The sequence below is a fragment of the Epinephelus moara genome, chromosome 22 (assembly GCF_006386435.1).
Source record: "Epinephelus moara isolate mb chromosome 22, YSFRI_EMoa_1.0, whole genome shotgun sequence".
Classification (NCBI taxonomy): domain Eukaryota; kingdom Metazoa; phylum Chordata; class Actinopteri; order Perciformes; family Serranidae; genus Epinephelus; species Epinephelus moara.
In genome coordinates, this window is record NC_065527.1 from 15,974,365 (window position 1) to 15,994,882 (window position 20,518).

General features: G+C 43.0%; 2 protein-coding genes across 2 annotated transcripts; both read right to left on the reverse strand.

Annotated features, from left to right (window-relative positions):
• Window positions 1-210: 210 nt before the first annotated feature.
• wasf2 (WASP family member 2) lies at window positions 211-9,698 on the reverse strand. The gene is made up of 9 exons (XM_050034504.1): window positions 9,563-9,698; window positions 7,588-7,751; window positions 7,265-7,399; window positions 6,937-7,090; window positions 5,834-5,951; window positions 5,582-5,703; window positions 4,041-4,199; window positions 2,538-3,031; window positions 211-1,612 (listed from the first exon to the last, which is right to left on the reverse strand). The coding sequence occupies exons 2-9, from the start codon at window positions 7,718-7,720 to the stop codon at window positions 1,455-1,457; spliced, it is 1,473 nt and encodes a 490-aa protein (XP_049890461.1). The 5' UTR covers window positions 7,721-7,751; window positions 9,563-9,698; the 3' UTR covers window positions 211-1,454.
• A 1,770-nt stretch (window positions 9,699-11,468) lies between these two features.
• On the reverse strand, window positions 11,469-19,112 carry LOC126383808 (probable methyltransferase-like protein 24). The gene is made up of 5 exons (XM_050034505.1): window positions 18,664-19,112; window positions 16,620-16,718; window positions 14,070-14,206; window positions 13,608-13,875; window positions 11,469-12,868 (listed from the first exon to the last, which is right to left on the reverse strand). Exons 1-5 carry the CDS (start codon window positions 18,982-18,984, stop codon window positions 12,563-12,565), a joined length of 1,131 nt encoding a protein of 376 aa, XP_049890462.1. The 5' UTR covers window positions 18,985-19,112; the 3' UTR covers window positions 11,469-12,562.
• Window positions 19,113-20,518: the final 1,406 nt, after the last annotated feature.

A 20,518-nucleotide genomic window follows, 5' to 3' on the forward strand; every position in this document is an offset into this window, starting at 1 on the left:
GAGGACAAAGTGATTATGCAAGAGGTTCCTCTCTCCTACTCATTTTCTCACTCCACACAGTCAGCACTGGGCACTGTGAGAAGGTGTCCTCCACTGATATGAAGAGGATGAGTCATGGATAAAGCATTTGGAGTCTTGACATTTTTGGGAGCTTGCACATCACAGCATACACACTGTTTGTTCTCACAGGAAAGAAACCTAAACAATCACTGTAATACACTCTATCTTTATTGAAATAATCATTTGGAAATTTAAGGCAGGAGAAGCTTTGCATGCTGTGTGATTGTGCTGTAACACAGGCAGACTTAAAACAAAAAGGCACTTGAGAAATACGTGGTCCACACTAAACATCAGTCAGTTCTACATTTGACTCGTCAATGGCAGCTGATAATATTTTAGGAAGACGCTGATCAGTGACCAGTGTGGATACCAAAACAAACCTGTACTGACACTGAAATGCAGTATAAAAAAGGCACTTATCAGGCAGCAGGCAAACAGCTGCCTGATTCTACACAGAGCAAAGTCATTAAAGCATCAGAGTCTATTGATCCCCAGAAAAGTAAAAAAAGAAACAGCAGGAGGAAATACATAACAGAAACACACAGTGAATCATATTTGTGTGAAATATCTGCGTATGTTCAGTATGCTGATCTCAAACACCCCAGGTGTCTGCCATGAGCCAATACTTCCCCTGTCACACTGAATCATTAACTCATGGATTTGTTATAAACTACAACCATGTCTCATACACACGTGAATTGTTCCCATGACAACCACAAAAAGAAGGAAGACTGAATACAAAAGTGAAGAAAGGAAAAGTGATAAAGGAATATAAAAGGATTGCCTTAATTATCATAATTGGATATGATTCAATATGTAATATAAACTTTACATCTATATCATATAATCTGAGTGAGTAAAAAATGTTTTGACATCAACACCTCGTGTCTTCCCACTGAGCACATACAAATACTGTGCATGTGAGAGGCTGCGTGCTCGTGTGTGTGCTCCCTCTCTGTTATCCTGTGCCGTGATATACTAAAGCAGATAAGAGCAGACATTTGGCCAACAGCAGAGAGCACCTGATTCTATGAGACACGAAGATACAGACAGAGGTGATGTGCTTACGCACAGACTCAGCAGTGAGACGTGCATCACGTCACACAACACTAACATCGGTTGCCGTGCTGTGTCATCCAATGAAAGCAATGTCAAATGAGACACACAACCAGGCACACATTATTTTTATCAAGCTTTGGACTTTTGCACCTCTGATCGGAATAATTTTGGATAAATAAAAATAAATGGTTCAAGGAATGTGATTTGAAATAGGTCAGAATACGGACCTCTGTCTCTCTGGTACTTAAGAACGTAATCTGAATGGAAATATACGGATGTTGTTTAGGGCTGAGGGAAGATACCAAGGTGGTAGTGAGGGAGAAAGGGGATGAAGATCAGTCGGACCACTCGTCATCGTCAAACTCTGAGGAGTCGTCCTCGCTGTCACTGCACTCCACGGCGATACGACGGGACAGGATGGCTGCCACGTCATTGCCAAAGTGATCCCTCTTCTCCTGCTCCCGCTGTGCCTCCACCTTACGCAGGTTGAAACCTAAAAGGGAGGTAGTGAGGACAGTTACAATGAGTGTGTGCACCTGACAATAAATATGACACTTAGAGGGAAATTTTTCTTGCAATAAAAACTGTAATTCAAGACAAAATATGTGGTGGATTGGGTAGTTTTAACCAGAGTTGCTTCCCCTGTGTGCATTTGTTTTCTGTCTCCATCACTTGCAGCCATGACTGTTTCCCATTTATTTGAGTAGACAAGTTAGCCTCAGGATCACCAAGTTTTGCTGATGCATCTCTCTGGTTCGTTTTTGGAGACGTATTGTAAGCTTCAAGGAGACTACGTTTTACATTAAGAGAAAATAACTTTATTTTTCTTGTCATGACTTTGATGTGCACACAGCACCAACCCCAGGTAGCCATCTGTAGCAGACGTGTTACCCCAAGGCGAAGTATCACAGTGGGAGTGAAGTTTAAAAAGAAAAACTAGAATTACTGTAGTTTAAAAATGATTGTTCACATATTGTAATGTTTTAAGAGACCCAATACAAACACTGTACGTAGACTACTTGATTACTATCAGCTGGTTATTTAAACAGCATTTGTGTAAGAATGATTCTGTCCAAAGCTTTTGAACAAGTTCTTTGTGAACACTGAATGTAAATATTACTGTTCACTACAGGGGTAACTTTAAGGCATCAAAATAAACAGGTACTCATAATCCAGAATGGGCCCGTCAGTTTTATATTTAACATTACACTGTTGGATAGGAGTTAGTGATGTTTTAATGTGTGTGCAGCAATTTATGTTGTAGCCAGCTGATTTAGAGCTGATTTTGGCTATTATATATACTGCTGGGTACTTTATAAAAATTTATTTTTGTTTTCTATGCTCATTAGAGTTTTTCAAAACCATAATCTGCCTCAAAAAAATCCACTTTATATCGATCTCATTCCCTTGTGTCTTACCTTGTCGGATGGCCTGAAGCAGATCACTGCGAGCATCACCAGCAGGCTCTGGCTGAGGTTTGGGAGCAGAGCTGGGTGGTGCCCCACCACCAGAGGGAGGAGGGGGAGCAGAGTGCTCAAAGGATGGGGGAGGTGGTCCAGGGGGAGGTGGAGGAGGAGGAGGGGGTGGTGGACCACCACCACCTGCAGGCATAGGTGGCGGAGGAGATGGAGAAACACCGGACATAGCAGGTGGAGGAGGCGGAGCAGGTGGGGAGGGGTAGGAGGTGGGAGAGGAGGAGAGCGGAGGAGGGGGAGGTGGGCTGTCGAAGCCAGGGGGAGGTGGGGGGACCCCGAAGCCAGAGGATGGAGGAGGGGGAGGAGGTGCAGGGGGAGGGGAGAGGTTGGGGCGAGAGCTGGGAGGGGAAGAGGCCATGGGGGGAGCAGGAGGTGGGTGGTTTGGACTCAGCACGCTGACGCGCTTCTGGGCTGGTGCTCCGTACTGGCCGTCATACCTGGAAGTGACAGAGTAGAAGTCAGAATATGAGATAAAAAATGTGTTCTTATGTTCAAGTCCACGAAAATGAGGTGTTTTCACATTCCTCTACTTTCCTAAAATCTGAGATGCAAACATACGCTGGGCAAGCTACACTTGGCAGGTCACTAATATGAAAGCCAGTCGCTGTCGAATACAGGAAACACATATCGACAGGAGAACAGACTTCCACACAACACCAGCACGAAACCTGATGCCTCTGGGGCAGAGCAGACTTGCTACAGATAATATAATCATCTCAGCCAGACACAATATATCTTTCTGCAAGCTCTGACTAGACTTCTACTATATGATGACATAACAACGTGACAACGTGAAGATACTGTAACATCACAGCAGATATTATTGTAAGTTTCACAACCACTAATGCTGTGTCAGCCACTACCAGTCACAGTAGAAACAGAAAACGCTGACGACACCAGACGACACCTACATTCTGTTACCTCTGCTAGTCGCCAATCGTAGTTTACAACAGACTCTCTGAGACTGAAACACATATAGCTGAAGCTCTCCTATGTTTCCTCAGACAATAATGCTAGCCAGGGTGAGGAGCCAGATCCAGAATTTCTCAACGAGAGAAAGAGTAAATGTGCTTCCAGTCCCTTTTCGTTATTTTTTTTTTTACTTTTTATGTGGGAAAACCATGTTAAACAAAATATTTAATCATACCAGAGTGTTTTTACATTCTTTAAAACATGTCTGAAGGGAACTTTAAATGACAAACAGGACCATTTACCTCCAATCAACCATTTTGTTTGCAGCTGCTATGTGAGAAGCTCGTGCTCCTTAAAGAATCACTGAGTGAAAGTGAACAGCACGATTATAATCTACTTAGCCACTGCAGGAGTCTATAATTCTAAGAAAATGTGTTAAGGGTTGCAGCTGTACCGTTCACGTGTGGCTGTATATCCAGCACATGCTGGCAGGGGCGGCAGCGCGTGTGGGCTTATATGGAAGATGCTACTTACGCCATGTCTGGAGGTGGAGGAGGCAGGAAGTCATCAGTGCCAGGAGGAGAGAGAGGCGAGCCAGGATCATAAGCGTAGGAGTTGGTACTCTGCTCGAGGCCTTCGGAATTGAAGCCATCTCCAGATCCAATGCTGCCATTCAGACCCTCAGAAGAATTCCTTAAAATAAATTTGAAGACATCACGATAAGCCCAAAATAAAATGTGTCGTCTCTGCCTTCTGAAACCTGGTCATTCTGACAGCATCTACAGACTTAATTAGCAGTTGTGGGTTATTTGTTTATGAGTAGCACAAATGCATTCACAGCAGCAGACACAAATAGTGAGACTGAAACCTGTGGTGACTGGTTCACAGCACAGAGTACAGTCACTTACACAACAGTAAGAGACTGGCTTGTCCTTCAGTTTAAGAGCTTGAAATAAAATCTTCTTTTCTTTCCTCCTTGTGATTGAGTTACAAACAAGCCCGGCTAATTACACGGTAAATCGGTCTTGAAGCAGATTGTTTTTCATGTGCCTTTTATGTTATTGTTTTTTCCATTTCCATATTCTTTTTCTTTTCTGTTCATTTACTTAAACAATATATTCAAGAATAAATAGCACCCGTAGAAAAACACTACACTAGAGGCGTCTGTGGCTTACACATTTGTTTACTGCCATTTGCCACTGACAGCCAGCTCTACACCCAACCCCTTAGGAACAGTTTCGGACAGGACATACCACCCACATCACTGTGTACAGATTGGTTGATAAGACAGAGGAGAGTGGAACTAACCATGAGAGATACTTTTACTGTGTTAACTAGAGAGAGAAATAATGGATTCATTGAGTCATTGTTTTTTACTTGTTGCTGAGATGCATTCACAAGCCTCTTGGGGCTTTGGATGACCACAACTGCACATGAATACACACCCCACCAAACTCTAGAGCAGGAATAGGAGTTGACACGATTTTATTTATACCAATGCCATTATTGATTCTGCTCACCGGCCCTATTCTTTACAATTTCCTATTAGTTTCAAGATAAATCTTCTGTGTGGAGAAAAAGCAGGCCTACACAGGTTGTCAGCGTCAACACAACTGTTTTATCTCTGAGTTTGAACACAGTGCAGCAGCAATCTGTCATTATCTAATATGGATGAAATGGGAGAATATTAGGAGTATTTGTTTAGGTTCTTTTACGCCTGCCTGTATGGCCCTAACATTATAATAACAGGATTATTTACCCTCAATAACGGACATGCTGTTTGGATGGAAGCAGTGGCACTAGTGCATCGTTTATCGTTTTACAGAGATGACAAGCAACACTCTTGTCATCTTTCTTTGTGAAATGAAGCCACGTTTTGGATTGTTTCTTCCTCTTTGCCATGACTCCTTCTTGTTGCAACTACCCAGCAACACAGACGCATGAGTTTGACATAATTTTTCTTGCAACACACAACTGTCAGAAAAACATGCCGCATCAATAAAAGGAACTGATGCGAACTAGAACAGGTTCTCAGTCGAGATTTCCACCTCACTTCACCAAATCACTCAACTTACATCAGATCATTCTTTGGCACCACAAACTCCTCCCCCATTTTACGGCGTTCCCATTCCTCCTTCCTGGTCTTGATCTTTCTTGGATTGAGCGTCCGTTGGTTCAGATGGTCTTTCTTCTCCTTCTACTCAGAAAGGAAAGAGTGAAAAAGAGTCAACGAGGATTTCATTTGATGCGGCCAATGATGTCCACTTGCTTTTAAAACTCAATGTATGTTGTCCCACTATGTGTATGAGCATGTTTATGAGTCTCACTCTGTGCTTGCGTTTCTCCTTCATAATGTCCTTGGTGTCCTGCAGCATCTTCTCCTTCCACAGGTCGAAGAAGTAGGAGGGATCAGTGTAAAACTTCAGCGCCTCCTTCCCATCGTCCCTGCAGACAACCATTTACCGTCATTAGAAATGCATTTTGGTCTCAGTTACACTTTGTTATCTTGTGGCCACAGACATACATAAAACAAAATGTCTGCTGACAGATCTTTATCTGCCTTACATGTCAATATATTAACAAGCTGCAACACTTCCCCTTTTCGCTCAATAAAAAGAAACAGGCCATTTTCTTTTTGTCATATACCACCTAGTGTGCAGAGCAAATTTTCCATATTCTGAAAAGATGTGTCAAATAAATACCCATTACACATTCAAACACTCACAGTCTTTGTGCCGTAATTGGACAAGCTTACACTCACTGCTGCGGTTACTGATTATACAGACTTCACCCTCTGTTCTAGTTTCTAATTAAACATACCACCGGTGACATGTCATGCCTCGTGTGTCATTAATATTCGAGATCTCAAGGATATGTGTCAGCTGGGTTGTGACACATATGGTTATTATTTTCCCCAGAGAATATTTCTTCTTCTCATGAAGCATGTCTGAGTTGGTGTGATTTGTCATGATGATTGCTTGTTGGTTACAAAAACTGGCAACAAAACAAAAACTGCCTGGATGTAAGCAGGTCAAAATCATTTTCTCTTTCACATACTGACACACTAATAAACAATAGCAAAGAGCACTGCATTAAAACGACAAATCTCAAGCACTCGTGGGCTAAATGTCTCCTGAACAACAGGATAAATATACTAACATTTTTTTCCAGCCCTTCCCGGGAACTGAACTTCATTAAGACAAACAGATAACATGACAGCCCAGCCACTATATGAGACCCACTCCATGATGAGGATTTGAAAGTAAATGCATCAAAGAGGTGGGTTTGAATAATGTATAATCATGACAGAAACATAGCATGCATGTGTGTTTCCATGTGTGCACATGTGCATGCACGTGTTCTGATTACTACATGCACTACATCCACTGAATGAATATGGATGTGTTTCTGTGTGGCTGCTGAGCCCTACCGGTATTGGCTGAGGTAGTTGAGGGGTGGGGGCGGATTACAGGTTATGTAGGTATCCTGCACAGGCAATGGCAGAGACGGCCTGGTGAACAGCTGCTGGTCCTGGGTCACACTGCTGCGGAAGGCCTTACGGGTAGTGATGGCCTGCAGAGAGACTAAGAGAGAAACAGACAGATGAAATAAAGAGAATGTTAGTTGTGTGAGTCAGTGTAAAAAAGGAGAACAGGAAATTTAATTATCTACCTGTATCTACCTGTTATTTAGACTAATGAACTACACTGATACTAACATTAGTAGTGATAGTAACAGAAACAGGTGGGAGTACTCACCCTCCTCTTCTTTGGGGTCCAGCTGGGTGACTTTAACCTGCAGACGGTCCACTCTTTCTCCCAGTGTATTTACTCTGGTCGCAAATGCTCCAGCCTGCACAAACAGCTCCCCGAACACATCCTCTGCATATTTGCCTACACACACCATTAAAATATTTGTCTCACAGAGGTACAATAAATGCATATTCACAGCTACAATTAAATCATACTTTGAATTAACAGGTGCAAACAGGTCAGTCACATCTGCCACGCGTTATTACACAATTACATCTTATTTTATTGACAGACATAATGACACTTAACCACACGCAGCAGACACTCACTGAGGCTGCCGAGCTGGCGGATGATGTTGGCCAGGCTGATATTGGTGACACATTCCAACTCGCTGCGGATGTTGGCAGGGATGGTCTGGCGACACACATGCCGCGGCTCTATATTCCTCGTAACCAGAGGCATGGTGGGGTGCTGTGGGTAGGGGGGCCCAACCCTGATGGGGAAGAGGAAGTTCATTTAGGGCAGAGACATACAAACATTGAGGGACTGAAAGGCAGCACTAAGATATCATGTGTTACTGGGGGTTAAACGTTGATACCATCGCCAGTCGGCACCAGAAAAACTAGTTGGTGCCACTTATTATAAAAATTATTATGCGTATGTACGTGCCTCACATTTCAGCTGCCTTTAAAACACGAGCTGGTTATTGGAAAATGTGATTAACGATTACATATGACTCTTAAACACAATATTTTTGCACACAGTGTATAACCTTGGATGAAATTGTCCTCACTTGTGACTGTTTTCTTAATGTTTTCTTACTTTAAGACGAGTCGACTAATCTAAGTTTAAACTTCCATTCAAACGTCAGAAAATGTGTCGTTAGGAGCACCCCTATATTTTACCATGTATTAATTACAGCTGTGATACTATTAAGTCTAGTGCTGAAATATTTAAGAGTTCAACTGGTGTACTGGCAATTATTTAATCAACAACCATTCAGATGAGAGATTTAAGTAATTTGACTCAAAAAAAGGACAAACAATGACTGATTTCAGCTTCTCAAATGTGAGGATTTGCTGCTTTTTTTCTTTTATATAACTTTGAATTTTGGACTGTTGGTTGGACAAAACAAGACATTTAAAGATGTCATTTTGGATTCTGGGAAATTATAAAGGGTGTGTTTTTTTTACTGGTTTATGATACTGTATTGACTGAACAATCAATCAAGAGGAGGTCATTCACAAATAACTTTATAATTAAACTAATTGTTGCATCCAGCCCTAAAAAAGTCACATGCTCATGTGACCCAGCCACGCATTTATAAATAAACCCTGAGCCAGACAGAACTAAAGCAGAAGCAAAACCAAATCCTTGTCACACAGAAAACACCCAGCACCCACCCAGATTATGAGAAACCGGAAAATTCAACATGAAAATAGAGGAGGGGGAATGATGGAGTAATGATTTCTGCACCAGTATGCTTACAGCAGTGAAAATATTTGGAATTATATTGGACACACAGTCAGTGTGTGACAGGTGAGCTCCCCACACAAAGCAGTCACTCTACAGTGCCATATGGTGTCTGCTCAGAGAGTGACAACTCCCAGAGGTGCTCAGAGATATGCAGTGACTGCAGGCTCTCCCTGCTACCAAGACAGTGCAGACAGGCAGAGTTTAGTTTACTGTAAGTACACCCTGCAGAGCTTCCTATTCCCCATGCTGGCTGCCTAATTACAAGTGTTTCGTGTTAACGTTGGTGCTTCACAGAATGGTGAGGTCATGATACAGTCAGCATTACAAGGTGGATTCAAGCGTCTGCTCTTGTTCTTCGGCTGAAAGGCACATTGTAATGCGTACTTTAAATCCTAGCATACAGAAACTCTGTCAGGTTTTTATGTCTAAATGAAAAGTGGAACTAGTTACAGCTGAATGGACTCCAGTTAATAGACAGCCCCACCGCACTGTGTGCTTAATGGTATGCTCGGCAGTTACAGTCAGTCGCTCCCTGTCAAAATGACACGCTGAAATTATACATGTTTTACTGATAAGTTTAATATCTTGGACACACTGTAAAGGTTTTCCTCGATAGGCCACTACAAGAGAATAAATTGGCCGGAAACGTTACACTTTAACGCCCACAACATTAGCTAAAATGGGCTAAAATATTACTTGGGATCTCGGCCTTGTCAGAACAGGAAGTAACTTGTAGTCGCCTCCTATCTCGAAGGAACAGCCACACAAAAGTATGTTTACACCCTTTACTTTATGAAAACAACACCGACTAAACATAATTTTACTTACCGTCAAAACTGGCAACTGTAGACTCTCTCAATACAGTCTGTTTGTTGTCCTGTCTCAAGATTTCCACAAGAAATGTTGAGCGGTACAGTACACGGACAGATCACTGAAGTCCCGGGATTGCGAACTTCTCATTGGTCGGGCGAGTTAGTTCCTCGAAGCTGATTGGCTGATGCGCCTGTCGCCTGTTTTCGCTCAGAACAGGATGTGGAAATTTCAACGTAAAGAGCGCAACTCCACCCTGACTAGTGGCAAACATCTGTCCGTAATTTGCGTAACGTGGGGTGGAGGCAGGAGCACATTCCTACGTGCGCTCAAGCGAGTTGGAACGCGTCCGAGGAATGACTGGCATTGGCTTCCATGCGTAAAGAGCTCACTGTGGAGGGAAAAGCACTTATGAGGATAAATAACTGTCCTCTGCGCTTTGTTTGGTTTGTGTTAAGTGCATCCTACACCTCAGCTCAGACCATGCAAACTGGAAGTACACAGGGTTTATGGGAGGAGAGGTATGTCAGCTTACGGTAAAGGTAAATCATTTATCCAAGTATAGGAACATGTGGTTAATGGTAGTATTGAGACAACTGGTTTGTTTGAATGTTGCAATAAGATAATTATTCAGGATTATAGGCTTGTCTTGTGGTAAAGTCATGGATGGATTACCAAACAGGCCGACTGGGCCCAAAGTGTCAGGGGCCCCTGGCCTTCACATGCAAAATTTCACCTGAAGAGACACGTACCGACCAGGGAGAGAATCAAAATGACAGCAAAGAGACACAAAAAGACCACAAGGAGACAAACAACTACAACGAGATGCAAAGAGACTACGGAAAGGGACAGAACAATCACTGACACAAAATCACCACAATGAGATGCAAAGCAACAACAAATAGACATTAAAAACACACAGAGAAGTGTACTGACTACAAAGAAAGGCACAAAACCAACAAAAAGGCAAAACAACTATCTCAGGACGCATTCACACTGGCACTATTTGGTCCGCTTTAAACGAACTCTGGTCGACTTCCACAGGTGGTTTGGTTCGTTTGGAGCGGTGTGAACGCTCATTCAAATTCTGGTGCGGACCAAACGAGCAAACCATGGTCCGCTTGAAAACTGGGGGTCTCGGTACACTTGCAAGTGAACCGTGGTGCAGTTCGCTTACAGTGGGAAATGCAAACGGACTATCCAGCGAACCAAAGAGAGGAAGTGACCCAAAGAGAGGAAGTGAACTAAAGAGAGGAAGTGAACCAAAGAGAGGAAGTGAACTAAAGAGAGGCAGTGAACCAAAGAGAGGAAGTGAACCAAAGAGAGGAAGTGACGTAGAGTGCAGTGCATTTTGGGTAGAAAAAAGAAAGAAAACCAACAGCACGAACCGGGAGAAGCAGTTTTTAAATTGTTTAGCGAGAGGATTGCGACACACGGATTTAATCAGTCGGCAGATCAGTATTGCATCAAGGTAAAAAAAACTGTGACAGCAATATATTAAGGTCTGAAGGGGATGGATTTCCGTTCTCGGTCCTGGGCAATCGTTTTTTTTCTTCCAACCCAAACAAGCAGCTGTTGTGACCGCGTGACATTGTCCAGGCGGTTTGGTCCGCTTCAAAAAGTGCAGTGTGAAAGTGAACCGAACCAAATGAAGGTGTGAAATTTTTCAGCATTCCCCGCCCAGTCGAACCAAGTCCCCCGCACTATCCTGGTGTAAATGCGCCCTCAGTCATCCACGTCTTTGTATCTTGCTCCTAGGAAGCAGAGGTGGTGGGGCCTTCCGCATGTCTGAGCCCAGGGGCCCACTGTCTCATAATCTACCCATGGATAAAGTGTCTTCATTCTAAACTTATTTGTGCTAGAATAACACAATAATGCTTCATGGATAAAGTTCATATACATTGAAAGGAAAATGCACACTCTGTAATTTAATTAAAACACTGAAAATTTATTGGAAATACACACATGCCTGATTCAAGATCATCCTAGGAATCACACATACCACAATCATATTAAGCTGGCATCTAATATACACCCCCGCCTGTGAGTTTTCTTCTCCTATAAGACAGAATAAACCTGAGTTAATGCAGAAACTTCTATAAAAATTCATGCAACTGTAAATGTCCATCACTACATCAAAGCATGATTTGGCTTAGTTTGCATGTGAGTGGAAAAGGGACAATAATTAGCTCTTCTTTCATTCAACATTGATCTCACACCATTTTTAAATTATTTACATATCAAAGACAGTGTGGGACTTTGTTTCTGCCAGATGCCACCAATATAAATGTGTTATATATACAACCAAAAACTGAGGAATGCAACTGGTTTTATTTGGTATTTTACTGTGGTATTTATTCACTTCTATAACACGGCTTCATTGTTTTCTTCTTTGATATACAGTACACAGCGGAGTGCAAAAATGCTTAAATTTCATTCTATTCACACTAATAGTCTCAATATAATTAAAGCGTTTCTTCAATGTAAAGAATTATTGCACATAAAGTATTGTAAGGCCTACAGAGATGTGCACTAATACATGAAATAATCTGCTGAACCAACATGATGTGTTGAATCTATTCAGCTGGGTCCAATTATTGCAAAAGGGGTCGCACTGTATGTAGTGGTATCATACAGATAAAGGCACTGTGGTTCAACTAAAAAAAAAGAAAATAAATGAAAATGTGTTGGTAGCTGCCAGACAGCTTTTAGGCATATTCTATAAGTTGCTGCAATTTACATATATCTGCTGCCCACTCTCTGCTCCATATCGTGACAAATTATCCATTATAAGCTGCAGACAGACAGTATTTCCACTGAGGGTGCAGCTGAAGTTCCTTTCATCTCCACTAGAGGGAGATGTCATCCAAAGAACTGTTTGCCTGAAATGGCAGGGAAAAAAAGTTTACTGTAAGAAAAGTCCAACACAACCAACTATTTTAAGGTTCTCCTTCTTTTCTGATGCCATCCACAGTGTCTGGTCATGTGTGTGCACCTGAGCTCATTCATGTGCGAGTGTCATCGTCTCGTGTTGGTCCAGCTGAGTGTGTAGGAGCTGTGGCCGTTTGCTACTGTCTGTTTGAGAACACTGCGACCCTCTCCTGCAGAGCTGTGGATCAGCTTGAGCCCAGACGCTTGGAGACCCTGTAGGACGCTGAACCAATAGCGGAGCACTTCTTCATTGGTTCCGCCCACCTCAAATCCTGCCCACTGCAGGTGCACTGTGGCGATCAGATGATGGACGTTCTGCAGAGTTCCCAACTCAATCCAGTTCTGGAAAACTCGCCACTCGGCGCTGTGCAGGTCAGCATACAGGAAGTGAACCTAAAGGGGAAGAGACAAGAGATTGAATGTGGTTCTGTAGGACTTCACAATAGAGCTGGGTATCATTTAAAACATTATGATACTAGTAAAAACCACACAAACACTAATATTTTTCTAGATCTGGGCAAAAAGGATCGAATGCAGGTATCATTTGACTAAAGAAGTTTTAATACTACCTGCTCCTGAGTTATTTTGGTCGATAAATTAAAGACATTAAGTATCGATACCCAGCCCTGACAATAATTCTCATGTATGTGGTTCACAAATTGCTCTCAAAATGTAATAAGTACTAATGATTTTTTCGTGTTGTGCAGTCTCACTGCTTTCCATATAATGCATGTTGCTTTGTAATCATAAACTTAATCAGCAAAGGCAAGTTAATCAAACTAAAGTCATTACTGAATGTCTACAAATGAATATCTTTAACCAATACTTACATTGTCAACCCACACATCCTCAAAATATAGGTCTGTAGTTCCCTCTTGTGGCTGCAGGATGTAACTGGGCCACTGTGTGATTCACTCACTTAAATTGTTGCCATGGCAGCCAGGGATGGCGCAGAGCCCTGTTGCTATGGGAACGTCCAAGTAAGAGAGCTTTCTGGGTATGTTGGGGTGAAAAGACTCTAAGGTATGTTTGTTCGGCACTGTTTCTCCAAACGTGTGTGTGTGTGTGTCTGCTTGTCCATATGTGTGTGTGTGTGTCTGCTTGTCCATATGTGTGTGTGTGTGTGTCTTACTGTGTGATGTCCCAGAGCAGCCATGATGTCTGCCAGTGTTTGAGAAACACTCCCCTGGTTGCCTCTTGTCTTCTGCCTGCGCTTCCTTGGAGCTCGCCAGTCCAGCCACATCTTGTGCTGGCTGACCACGCCTCCGTCGCCATGGTTACTGGCCAAACTGTTGCCAAGGTGACCACCAGATGCATTAGAGTTGCTGGGATCAAAAGTGTGGACTTCACATCCCAGCGCTGACACAGTCGTTAGAAAGTCTGCATCTCCCCCATCCATGCTAGAGAGAGACAAAGACAAAGACACAAAGCTAGACGGAGAGGCGAGGGAGCACAGAGGTGGTTTGAAGATTATTGCATGCATGATTAAATATGCATTGCATTGTTTATTCCAACTCTGCCAGCGACATGAATGCATAAGCACCACAGCACATGCACAGACACATGGACATAGTGTACAGACATGTGGGCACACCTAAAGGAGTACGCAACACACGGTCTCTCTGCAGCTGGAAGGAGCCAGTCCTCGGCACACAGCAGCCAGCGAGGTGAATCTGCGGGGGGCTGTGATGCCTGAGCCTGACCTGGACACAAAACCCTGGAGCAGTTCAGCTGAAGATGGACAGGAGAGGAGAGGGTCACATGAGATGAACTGGATAAAGGTCTGAGAACAGTTTTACACAGAATTAACATACAGCTAAAAAGAGAGGAAGTTAAAGAAGAAGTTGTGTCTTGTGAAATTTGTGAGAACATTTCAGACAGCGAGGGGTGTCTCCAAATCCCTTTAAGTAAAGCAAATTATTTTCTGATAAAGAACGAGTCTTGAATGTGAGATTCAGCTGATGATAATCATTTAACCTGCAGGTATTGAATAATTACAGAATAAAATCAACACAATATACTCAGTTTAATCATTTTCCCTCCCAGTCCCCCAGAACTTGGTGTTACATAAGTCTTAACTCTTGTATGGGAGTTTCCAGTCTGGAACTGAAAGTTCTCCTCACTGGCTTCAGATTGTGCAGAATGCTACTGCCAGGATACTGACAGCGCCTGACTGATCATATTACTGCTACGTTAACCCCCACACTGGAAGTCTGCAGTTGAAGAAGTGAGGTAGTTGTAAAGTGAAGTTTTTTTATTGATTACTCTCAAGGTTTGGCACGATCTAACTCCTGGCTACCGTATCTGGTCCCTCGTGAGCAGGGGTGTAGCTTGAGAGCGTCAGGGAGGGCCCAGAATATTTGACAAGTGGTTTCCAACCTGAGGGCCGCCTGAGGGGCCACAAGATAAATCTGAGTCATGAGACGATCACAAAGAGAGTTCTTTCTCTCTCTGTGGCTTGTTTTTGTATCCTTTTTCATGAAATACTGGAGAGTTATTTCCTTTCCCAGCATGTGAAAATTATTCAAATGAATCAATCTGAAAGGGAAATTTTTGTTAAATTGCTCACAGCTCACAGTCACAACCTGTGATGAGAGGTCATTGGCAGACACCTCTTATTTAAAGGGTCACATGCCAAAAGGAGACCACTGTGTACCTAATGCCTTCATAGCTTTACATTTCATTTCCTCAGAGTTCATAACTGCTCATCCTGTCATTTCTCACTGTCTGTCTGTATTGTTATCTTGAAGTCTGCAAAGTATAGTAAATGTTTCACCCAGTTAGATCATGTTAATGATAACAGGGGCCTTTAAAGCTGCAGTTGGTAACTTTTATGAAAATAACTTTGTGTCTATGGACTACAGAGCTGAAGCGTCACATTGGAGAGGATCCTCTTGACTGCAAGAAGATGTGATCTTCAATTGTTATTGCTTCTAAAAACCTGCATCACAAGCAGATGTATTTCAATTATATTCACAAGACTTGCCTCACTCGGGGGAAGGGTTATAATCTTCAACTATACCTCATGCTCAGATAGGCTGTATTGGGAATGTTGGGATGTGCGAGCTACTCTATCTGATGTACTGGATGTAGTTGTGCCATGTTCTCCCACCATGCTACTCTTAAATAAAACCTCCTCATTAAATTTTACATGTTTGAATAGATATTTTCTCCTTTGCTGCCAAAAGGATGCTGGCTCTACGTTGAAAACCTCCGCATACAGTTACAAAAGCTCAACGGATCAACACATGTATTGATATAATTAATATGGATTTATCAGTGGTGAGGGTGCATGGTGTTGGTGGTGGAGCTATCTCAGCATGGAGAGTCATGGCAGATAAAATCAGGGATTGCTGTGATCGCTATTTGTATTTATTACATTGATACATGTGTCTTACTAGTAGTATGGATACAGGATGGAGTGGGGTGAGGGGTCAATGGAAAAGTTGATCACAAATTGCTGAAACTGTCACTACATTCTGACAGAAACACATTAGACAGTCTGAAAAAGAGCACATCCCTCCTTCTCTTCCAAGTGCTTCTAATGGCATTCGCTGGAATCAGACCACAGCAACCAATCAGAGCTGAGGAGTGACATACACACAACAGCTCAACCGCAGTCAAACAGTCAAACTAGGCAGCGCTGATCAAATATGAATCAAGATTCTGTTACTGCTTCAAAATGAGAAAGTTTGTGACCTGGCCACCGTGTTGGACTGACATTCTCATTTTACAGCTAAACAGTACACTAAAATATGTCTCTAAAAACATTTGAGGGGAGAAATAGGCAATGCAGTATCCGTATCTTAATTCATATTTAATCAGCGCTGCCTAGTTTGACTGCAGCTCATGAGCAGTGACCGACAAGACTGACAGCTGAGTTAGAGACTCCACTCCAGGGCTCTGATTGGTTGTTTTCGTTGACGTGCAGTAAGGCCGTTTTAAAAGCCTTACAAGCCGATAGAGGAGGCAGAGGAATATGATATGTTTCACAGATTATCTCGTATTTAGTGCTGTGTAAATATATAGTGACAGTTTCAGCAACTCTTTATAAAAGTTACCAACTGTAGCTTTAAAGTGCGTTCAGACATTTCACACACTGACAGCCGTACTGTGTATTAAAGTGATGTTTTGTGCAGCCCACCTGTAGCCTGGTTATATACGTGATGATACGATTGAGTTCTGCTGTGAAGGACGGCTCGTCTATCGCCCACGGCTGCACCTCCAGTGTTCTGGGTCCCATCTGGGAACACACACACAAACATATCAATATATTGATACTGCAGTGCGAGGAATACCAACAGATTCATGGTAATCTGGAAGGGTTCTAAATAATGAATAGGAATGACAGTAATGTGTGTGAGTGTGTCTGCTACAGCAGGCCCCAGACCCCCACCGTGCCCCAGGTATGAGTGGTGAGGAGGCAGGTCACAGCCTCTGACCTCAGTCCGGCTGGTAACATATTTGCCCGAGGCACTGTAACATGCAAACACACACACACACACACTCACACAAAGCCCCCCCACCCAACTCAGACTGAACCCTGTGGTCACCATGGCAACCTCGGTGGGGAGTGGGGGGGTTGATGATTCACTAGAATGAGTCAGAGAGTTTAGCCTTGGGCATAAAAAGAGACAGTGAGAGAAAGGGAGAATGAAAGAGAGAGGGGGTGAGGAGTGATTGGAAGGAGTTTGAGGTAAAGAGATGACAGATGCACCCACACATACACAGATGAAGGTTGGAGCTCTGTGCAGCTGAAGGGCAAACAGAGAGAGAGGGAGAACAGCTGTCACCTCTCTCTGATCTGGGGTCAGTGCTGTGCTCACCCTCTGTCCTCACCTGTTCCACGGCGCCACGCACAAACTGACCCAGCATAATGAATAAACTGGATGAGGAAACCACGGCAGCAGGGCAGCCTGTTTTATCTGTATCCCTAAGCTGAGCATGTACAGTATACTGATGACATTATCTGTCTCCTTCTTTCAAATTCAGTATTTAAATTATGTTTAATTAGTGTTAAGGTACGCAATATGGCATAACATTTAATGAGGTATGAGCAGTGTTGGGAAGGTTACTTTTAAAATGTAATAGGCTACAGATTACTAGTTACCCTTTTAAAGATGTTATAAGTAATGTAGCTGTTTTAATTACTTCACCAAATTAATGTGACTTATTACATTTGATTACTTTTCTAACAAATGTTTTAAACTGCGTAATAAAGCTGAAAAATGTCTGGAAATAGTTTATACCAAAAGAAGACGTTCCTGCATGGAGAAAAGATGCAAAGCAACAAAATTTTATTCTACATATAAACCCCTTTGTAATCACCAACATTTTCAACAGCAACCGTAATTTAATTCTTTTTCTTTTTCTCAAAGTCACTGTAACTGACCACAATCACATTTATTTTGTAATTTAATTAGATATAACTAGTTATCTGTGACTAGATACTTCCCAACACTGTGTAGGATCAAATCATTGCACCTTAGTACCATGAGTGAAAATGAAAATTTGTCTATTTTCATTCATTTTCCGTAACTTCTTATCCTGGGGGCTGGAGCCTATCCCAACTGTCATCGGGCCAGGGGCGGGGTACACCCTGGACAGGTCGCCAGACTATCGCAGGGCTGACATAGAGACAGACAACCATTCTCACCTACAGACAATTTAACCAGTTAACCTGCATGTCTTTGGACTGTGGGAGGAAGCTGGAGCACCCTGAGAAAACCCACGCTGAAACTCCGCACAGAAGGGCTCTCCTACCCCAGGTTCAAGCCCCTTACCCTGGGTTTAAACCAAGAACCCTCTTGCTGTGAGGCGACAATGCTAACCACTGTGCCATTGTGCTGCCAATAATTCAATAAATATCAATAATCATCCATTCTTTGACAATAATGCAAATATTCAGAAACTAGCAGGTTTCCTTTCAACATTGAAGGGGGGTCAAAAACATTTTGAGTATTGAACACTCAACTTCCTGCATTCTGGTGAGTTTTTATGCACCAATGTGTGGCTTTTCCGCATCAATTCATGGTGTAAATGTTTTACATTTTGTCAAAATATAAGTCATCTATTACTTTCATGTGTTTATTAGAAGGTACTGATGCACATGTGTTAAATATTTAATATCTACACCAATGTTCAGAAACATTTCAATTAAACTTCACCACTGGTTTTATTCTACTTACCTGGCGCGAGAGTATCTCGTTCTCATCCTCATACGCTCGTGCCCCCTCCCCTCTGTCTCCATCTTCCACCTCTACCTCCTCCTCCTCCAGACCCGGACGCCAAGACGGGGATCCCCGTTGGCGTGAGTTCTTCTCCGGTTCGATGCTGATCACGGAATAAGCCACCTTCTGCTCCTCCACCCCCGCCCTTGCAACTCGAGGTAACCGTGGCCCGACAACGAGGAGCTGGAGCGCGAGGAGAAACGGAGGGACTAGAAGGAGTAGGATCACCGAGCGGAGGGGGAGCCCACCGCGGCCCCACCACAGCGCACAGGTCCGCATACCTCCACCGTGGCGACACCGGGGAACATCTCCGGCACAGTGCCCTGTGATTCAGCTTCTTCAGGAGGGCAAGTGAGGAAAGTCCCTGTTGAGAACACCCCTCCTCCTCTTTCCTCCCAGACCTCCTTCTCCTTCTTCTTACCCCCAGGGGAAACTTGTGATGACGAAGCGCATTCCTCGGTCAATGGTGGCCTTAGTGACACAGTGACTGCCGCCTTATTTAGCTCATAACTAACTCTTACAGTTTAAAATTAACCTAAATGGTACTGTTTGTTCAAACTCACTCATGTTCTGGGAAAAAAGGCCAAAAACCACTCATAAGAAATGAAAGATGCTTAACTTAAAGGGACAGTTCACTCCAAAATAAAAAATACATATTCTTCCTCTTACCTGTAGCACTATTAATCAGTCTACATTTTTTGGTGTGAGATGCCATGTTGGAGATATCAGCTGTAGAGATGTCTGCCTTCTCTCCAGTATAATGGAACTAGATGGCACTCAGCTTGTGGTGCTCAAAGCACCAAAAAATAATTTTAAATAACTCAACAGCAATGTGTCTTTCCAGAAATCATGACTCAGTTACCCAAGATAGTCCACAGACTTTGTTGTGAGCAGTTTCATAAGTTTTCTTTCTACTGAAATACACCCACCAACCAAATCACCAAGCAGAAGGAAGCGTGCATCTACTCATGGATGTATAAAGAGAACTGGACACAGTGCTGTAGGCAGGGCTCAGTTCATTCCTATGAAAGTTGCTCAGTGGCGCATGAAGCTGAAAAAGTTCTATTTCCGCAGCATTAAATGAACCAGATCTTCTGCATCCTGGGGCCCATAGAGCAGGCGCCATAGAGACTTCTGCCGGCCAAACAGCCAACTTGTGGTTTAGTGCTCTAACTCAAATGGGGATAACAATGATTTTATTGTGCAGCTGTGAAAGACTTCCGAAATGTTATTGGACAGAGTGGATTGACTCCTGATAGTGAACCAAGTCATTGTGCGTGGGTTGTAACAGATTTACAGACATCTCTTTCACAATCGTAAATCTATGGAGGAAAAAAAACCCTTTTAGGCCCCATGACATCACGTGACAGACCTGGATGTTGTAATTCAATGTTTTGCAGCAAATGCAGAATTGGCTTCAAATCCCCGCGTAATTTCTGAGGTCTTGATGTACATATGGAGAGGAGGCTCGTGCTTGTGACTGCACGAGATGTAAAAATCAATGGGGTCCTCATCGGCTAAGCTGTAACATGAGCTACGTCAGTGGTGCTAGGTGAGCTAGCAGTAGATGCACGCTTCCTTCTGAGTGGGTGTAGTTTAGTAGAAAGAGACAGGGTTCTGCATCAAACTGCTCACAACAAGGTCTGTAGATTTTACAAGTAAACGGGCCATGATTTCTGGAAAGACACATTGCTGTCAAGTTTTTCAACTGCTTTTTTTTTCGGCTCTGTGGGCACCACAAGCCGAGAAAAGGCAGACATCTCTACGCACTCGACATCTCACATCAAAACAATCTAGATCGATAAACTGCACT

Bases quoted from the DNA above. Each gene is read 5' to 3' on its own strand.
- wasf2 (XM_050034504.1), bottom strand. From the start codon at position 7,720: ATGCCTCTGGTTACGAGGAATATAGAGCCGCGGCATGTGTGTCGCCAG. The intron at 7,400-7,587 runs GTGAGTGTCTGC...TGGTGTGTGTAG, and splicing joins CCGCCAGCTCGGCAGCCTCA to GCAAATATGCAGAGGATGTG. The intron at 3,032-4,040 runs GTAAGTAGCATC...TGTCACTTCCAG, and splicing joins CCTCCACCTCCAGACATGGC to GTATGACGGCCAGTACGGAG.
- LOC126383808 (XM_050034505.1), bottom strand. From the start codon at position 18,984: ATGCGGACCTGTGCGCTGTGGTGGGGCCGCGGTGGGCTCCCCCTCCGC. The intron at 16,719-18,663 runs GTAAGTAGAATA...GTGTGTTCCCAG, and splicing joins ACGAGATACTCTCGCGCCAG to ATGGGACCCAGAACACTGGA. The intron at 13,876-14,069 runs GTGTGCCCACAT...GTCTCTCTCTAG, and splicing joins TGTGTTGCGTACTCCTTTAG to CATGGATGGGGGAGATGCAG.